At 38.3% G+C, this 6,831-nt stretch overlaps 1 protein-coding gene across 4 annotated transcripts in view; it reads left to right on the top strand.

Moving 5' to 3' along the window:
• The first annotated feature begins 785 nt into the window (after window positions 1-785).
• Window positions 786-6,831, top strand: part of LOC115624991 (3-phosphoinositide-dependent protein kinase 1) — a 29,209-nt gene continuing 23,163 nt past the window's right edge. Inside the window, exon 1 of one of the 4 annotated variants that reach the window (XM_030519860.1) lies at window positions 786-1,429. In XM_030519860.1, coding sequence (XP_030375720.1) covers window positions 1,364-1,429 — 66 coding nt within the window. In that variant the 5' untranslated portion in view covers window positions 786-1,363. Of the gene's footprint in view, window positions 1,430-4,269; window positions 4,435-4,601; window positions 4,963-5,476; window positions 5,569-6,831 lie in introns of those variants that run through there. The other 3 variants (XM_030519863.1, XM_030519862.1, XM_030519861.1) reach the window with 3 other exon arrangements.

Genomic DNA, 6,831 nt, shown 5'->3' with positions numbered 1-6,831 from the left:
TGTTGTTGCTGTTGAACTGCAAGCTACAGAAATAAAGCAAAAATAATGCGACGGCGGTTGCTAAAAAAAATTCTAAAATAACGGCACTCACGCATACGAAAACAAGTGCGAAACGAAAGAGGAGGACACTTGGATATTGCTGCCATTTCTTATCCATGAATCTTGGGCAAAAGGGTATTCCGATTTTGCCAACAGGGCTAGCAATAAATTTATTTAATTCCGTCTGATCTGCAGTATTAAGGACTCCGATTGCAAGATATATTTTAAAATGTATGTATGTTGTTTGTTATGATATTGATTTAATTTTTTTTAAATCATTAGTAAATCCAATATAATTAATCTCTTTTGTACTTACATACATTCATACATATGTACATATGTATGTATATGATTTAAAAAAGCAAGTAAGAGGTTGCATAAGAGATAAGCCACAATTCCAATGAAAATCCTAACATAAATCGAACTGCTGCGTCTCTCTCGTTTTGCAATTTAAAGAATTATGTATGCATAAACAAAAGACATTCACTCGCAGAGTTATTTACACTTTAAATCGTTGTTATTGCTTGTTGTTGTTTCTGCAGCTCAAAGAGGGGAAACATGCACGCAAAATTTCAGACGGTGTGTGAGTTTTAATCTGACTCTCGCAGCAATGTTCCACACAATGTTCGACATTCCATTCCATTCCATTCCATTTGTCTCACTTCACAGCAGCACCAGCGCAGCTATCGGTCTGAAGCAACCGCCAGTAACTGTGAGCGTTCAGTTTGACTTTAAACTTGTTTCGGTTTGGTTGGGTGCGCGCATGCCAGCAACAAAAGCATTTTCAACAGAAACAGACCAGCAATAAAGACCAACAATAAATACAACTTATAAGTAGCCGCAGCAGTGCCGTTCTAAGCTTAAGCTACGCCAGAAAAACCTGCGCGCGCCAAACTCTTGTTTAAATGAAAAACTAACCAAGCCACAAAAAATAACAAACAAAGATACACCGTTTATTTACGTTTTGTGTTCGTCTCTACATTAGTTTGTGCAAATACCCAAATAATAGAAAAAAAAAACCCAACTCAACTTATCTGTACAAATTGTGTATGTTGAACACTGAAGCTAAGTTGCAAGTGATTGCACAAGTGTTCAAAAAGCAACAGTAACTGAACAACAGTAACAAACGCCATTTAAATATGCCCCAGCAAATGGCCAAAAATAACTGTAAAGAAGTGCACGTCAATGCCTAACGGGCATTTTATTATTTTTGCGTGAAAATACTTTTCCGTCGTAGCGTTTTTCTCCGTCTTCTTTTTTTTTTGTTGTTTAATTTTTCGGTGTCTTTCGGGCAACACGCTTCGGGGTGTTCAAAGGCCTACCCATGAAATGTAAAAGCTGGTCCAATAAAATCAACAATTTTGTTGTGCGCAGACTGAAGTCCATAAAGGTAAATAGCATTACATATTTTTGTTTTCAGAACCGCTCACAATGTTGTTTCCAAAAGCTATATTTATAAAGGAGTACAAATGATGTCCGAATTTTAGATTCCAAATCAAAAAATTATCAAAAAAAAAAACATAATAACAGAAAAATGATACAAAATATTTAACAAATTTTTAAAATTTTTCAAAATTATTTCATACACCTTTGTCATTTATTAGTTTTTGAAACAATGTAAGGGAAATAATATTTTAATAATTTAAATAACATTTTTTTTATTGATAGCCTTCCAAATCAATTTTTGGTCAATTTAATAGTTATTTGTAAAATATTCTTTGCATATATTTATTAATTATGTAATGCAAGGACTATGAAACAATTTCATAATTTAATTAAAAAGGAAGTATTTTCAACTTAAAATGTTAACATATTTAAATGAATTTTATGGAATAGCAGAATTAATGAATACAATGGCATTTATATTTTTAAAAACTTTAACAATTGTTGGCAAATACTTGTCGCGATCTTTAACTCTCATATTTGTTAATACGCTTTTGTGTACATCGATTATTTAAATTGTAGACTAAATATGTGAACGTTCAGTGTTTTTTATTTTTTTATTGGAGACTATAAAACCCAATGCTATGACTTTGACTTTAGTGGGTTAAGCAGGTTTGAACAAATTTGACAGATCGTCATCGTCGTGTTCGGGGCCCTGTCATTAAAATTAGAGCCGTAATTAAAAAATGCAGTTCATTGCCTTGCCATTTGCTTGAATAATACAGCAACCAAACAACAAAAATATTAATAACAAAACCAGCATGCCAATCATTTCGGCAATTGTTCAAAATTTCCAGACCTTACAGCAACAAAAAATTTAATTATTTGTGACGAGAGAAAATACAGTTTTGTGCACTTCAGCTGCTTTTTGTACACCTTCATTTTTGTTGGATTGAATTTTTGTTCATACTCGTAGAGTATTTTTAATGCACAAAACAACTGCCGCCAGCAATCAAATCAAATGAGCAGCAACTAAATAATAAATCATTTATTTATTTAATTTTCTCCAACACAAACGCAATTGGCCAAATGCTTGGCCCCGGGCTGCACCGCCAACGTCGCAGTTGCCGCCTTCACTTAACAGCACTTTGTTGTTACTGTTGTTGTTGTTTCCTTTTTGCGAACGCAGACGCCTTTCACTTGCATGTCTGTTGCTCTGCCCCCCAATCTCCCCGCCCCCTCCTTTTGTCGTGCTGTCTTTATGATTGCCTTCATTGCTAATGTTGTTGTTGTTGTGGTTGTTGTTACATACATACAGACACACAATTGCATATTTTATAATATTTATTTACATTGAAATCGCGTTTCCCTCCGCACTAGCCTCGCACCGCCCCGTCCAATAAACTTGCCGCCCAGTTTTTGTTTACGTTGCGATGCCGACGTTGAAGTCGACATCGCAAGTCTGCATTGTTGTTGTTACTATTGTTGTTTATACCTTCGCCTTCGCTTCGTCGCTGGCCTTTTTACATTGCCTTGCCTACTATTTTGTTTTGTTCGCCAGTTTTCTTTGCGTTACGTTTTGTACTTCCTTGTTATTGCCTGTCAGTCCGTCCGTATGCGTGCGTGCGTGTGTGTGTGTGTGTGTGTGTTTTTATGGATTTTCCACCCACACATTTCTCTTTGTTGTTTTTTTTCTGCTTTTACTTTGGTTTTGTTTGTTGCGCTTTGCCTGAAGAGGCGCAAAATTTTTGAAATTCTTTTTCGTTTCCAGCGGGAAAAACGAGTTTTTCCAGCAGAGCAGCTAAAGTCGCATTCTTCCTTAGTTGTTCTGCTTCTTCTTGCTTGTTTACAGTTAGGAATGCCGCGACAACTCTTTAAAAAGAGCAATAGAAGCAGCTACACAAAATGAAAACAAAACACAATGTTCGCTTTTGGTTTCTCTTTTAATATTTCACAGAGTCGCAGATGACGAGTGAACAAGTGGTGTTCATTTTGTGGAAGGTATTTGGGGGAACTGGATCTTATTTATTTTGTGTAATTGAATTAGCTGTATGCGAGAGGGAGAGAAAGAGTATACAATTTGTGTTGCATTGAATACAAACAAACGGGCAGGTAATGCTCACCTCGCTCTCATAATATACATATGTATATGGATGTGTGTGTAACTTGTTCGCCTTGTAAATAAAAATGCTACGCATACGAAGGCGCCAGCGATGGCAGCAACAACAACTTGACTGCGCTGCTTTGGCCCCATTTGGCTTGCGTTACGCTATGAGCGGTTACGTTTACGTTACGTTTGTTTGTACCTACATGAGTATTTGGCTCTCTGCTCTCTCTCTCTATCTCTCTCTCTCCGTGTCTCTCTAGTTGCTGTTGCGCATGTTGTTTTTTGCTGCTGCTGCTGTTGTTTATACGGCAAGACTGTTGGCAATGCTGCTGCTGCTGGTTCGTTGGGGTCGGGTCTGCATCATTTTGTTTTTTTACCCACTGATTAGTGTTTGTGGCGCTTTCGTGAAACCGGACGTTCTGTGTTGTGTGTGCGGCTCATCGCGGGCACACTTACACACTAAAAAAAAACATACACACACATATATATATATATATAATATATACACATACCAAACGCCCCAAGTTCGTTTCGTATCGTTTGTGCGATTAAATAATACTCCACAAAAGCCAAATTACATAAAAAATAAGCAGAAATTCTAAAAAAGAAAAATTAAATTAAGTGTTGCATAAATTAGTGTGTATGTGTTCTTAGTGCAAATTGTTTAGTTTTCTTTGCACTCTGTTTGCTGTTTGTTTTGGTGTTTTAGTAAAATTGTAACAAAGTACCGTTGGTTCCTAAATACACACACATACTTACACAACAGCAGCAACAACAAGCATACTGCCTGCCCGCGCGTTTCCCTTCACGTCTACAATCGTCGTTTCAGCGTCGCACCGTGTATATTCTTATTGTTGTTATTACGTTCTGTGGAATTTTTCCGCCTGCGTCGCCCAGTGTCTATTGTGAGTTTTGTTTTGTTTTACATTTACGCAAACAAAAAATTAATCGTAAAAACATATAAAAAATAAATGAAATAATTTTATTGATTCGGAATAAATATTAATTGCAAATTTCGTTAAAACTAATAAAAATCAAAACATTTAACATAGAAAAAAAAATTGTACGCACACAAGCAAACTAAAACGATTACGGCGCACAAATACGCGCGCTTTGCGCTGCTTATTTGTGTCTGTATGTGTGTATGCGACGACGTCTCGTCGTCCTCTACTTCTTCTTCTTCTTCTTCCTCGGTTGTGCGTGTGCCCATTGGAATTTGTACCGTGAATCGCAATTACAACATACACAACAAACAGAGCCCCTTCGCAGACGCCCCCCTCTGCCGACGTACACGCATTATACGCAGCATTGAAGTGCGTAAGCAGCAGCCGAGGGAGAGCCAAGAGCGACAACAACACGAACGGCGCTCTCGTGCTTTATTTTGTAATACGACGACAACAACAACGTAAATGCTGCTCCCCATTGTAAAACACGTAAGTGCATTACAGAGCGGCGTGTCCCCCTTCTCCTCAAAATACTGAGTTCCCTGAGAGCGAGAAGAGCATGAGGGCAACAGCGAGAGAGATCTGTACGCAAATGGAATGTGGGAATTGCATTTGCATTGCATTGGCCTGGTGTGTTGGTAGTGGCATTTGTTGTTAGTGTTATTGTTGTTGTTTGGCTTGTTTTCTCGCTCGCTGGTCATATTTACCTTACCTGCTGCACTTTCATTCATAAGCGCATTTTACTATATTGTTATTGTTGCTCTCCTCACTGGTTGCTATTGTTTTTGGTGCGTGGCAAATTGTTATTGTTGTTGGCTGTTTAGGCGCCAAACAACATGGGAAAGTCAAGCAAAGCACATATTTAACTTCGGCGGCAATTTTGGGCATCAAGAAGGCGACGGAATAGGCTTTTCATTTTAATTTCCGTTTGTATTTGTTTGTTGTTTAACACATAAATTATGTATTTCATCTATTCAATGATATTATGTTTGTGTAATTAAATTAATACTGATTCAAATAGCTTCCAAATTTGCAGTTAACCCAATAGTTTACTTTGTACTTATCATGGAAGTCGTCTGCCCCATTGCAATGCAGGTAGTGTATTGTCCCAAGAGCCAGAGTGGGTTTTTTTCTTTTCTTCTGATTTTGCTCACCTATCGAACGCGCCCCTAGCAACCAAGGCTATCCATACGTGTAGCTATGTACAAGTATACCTGCCCTCCACATGGGTTTTCAGCCCCGTCTCTGTATGCAAAACATGTCGCCAACATCCACAACCACAACCGAATTCCATCCATCCAACGTCTTTGCTTGTTCGGGGCACCTAGAAAGCTTGTATGTCGTCGCAGCGCTATAAAAAACGGAATTTGTTTTATTGAATTGCCGGCGGCGTTTTGCGTTGGCCAAAAATAGATGCCAAGCCAAGCAAATTTCCGCGAATTAGTTTCTTTGCTACTGCTGCTGATTTGTACGTATTAATGTTGTTTTCGAGGCCATGGAGGGCAGTGGCGCCTAACACGCCCACCAGGGTCGGCCTGCCGGTCGTTTATCGTCGGACGTTCGCCGGCGAATAAAGAATTAGTTGTTAGTTCGTTGGATAGATCGCTTGCTGAGCGTTATAGATGGGCGTGATTCGTGAGCGGGATCCGGATTCACGGCAATTGATGCAGAACTCTCTTTACGACATTTATATATCTCTGTAGGTGCTATCACAAAACGTACTTTTATTTTGACCTTAACAGATTTATATTAGATTTGTACATACATACTTGTATGCAAGATTTTCACCATCAGGTTTTTTTTATTTGACAGTTTCTCTGGATCCTCTTCACTAAACTGTCCAGCTTGAAATATAAGAAATCTGTTAGTTTCACTCCATAATTCCATAATTATCGAACGATCCCTATCTTCCGATCCGCCATTTGTTACAGTCTGTCTTTTTATTAATCCGATGCCAACTATTACAAACGGGGGCTCGCTTTCTGCGAATCATAAATATCTTCCGCAGGCAAACAAATAACAAAATGCTGATGGGAGTGCAGACATACACGTATACTTCGAGGCGCTGGCTTTTATTTATTTTTATGCTGCGTGCAAAATTAAAAATTTCAAAAAAGCGTATTTATAGCAATTTGTTTCTGCAGACAACATTTCGCTTCGCACACACACATACATATGTATGTACATTTATATGTATAAATGTGTGTATGTATATAAATTTAGTCTTGCATACCTTGTCGGCGACACCAAAAAAGCCAAGAGCCAAAAAGTATTACACGGCGTCTGCAGGACCCCTTCCCCTAAACTGCCGCTGCTGCCCCGCCTCGTTTGCTAATCAAATGGCGCCCATTTGGTTGC

The sequence above is a fragment of the Scaptodrosophila lebanonensis genome, unplaced genomic scaffold, assembly GCF_003285725.1.
Source record: "Scaptodrosophila lebanonensis strain 11010-0011.00,11010-0021.00 unplaced genomic scaffold, SlebRS2 tig00000061-arrow-pilon, whole genome shotgun sequence".
In the NCBI taxonomy this organism is placed as follows: Eukaryota; Metazoa; Arthropoda; class Insecta; order Diptera; family Drosophilidae; genus Scaptodrosophila; species Scaptodrosophila lebanonensis.
This window is presented reverse-complemented; position numbering and strand designations above follow the sequence as displayed.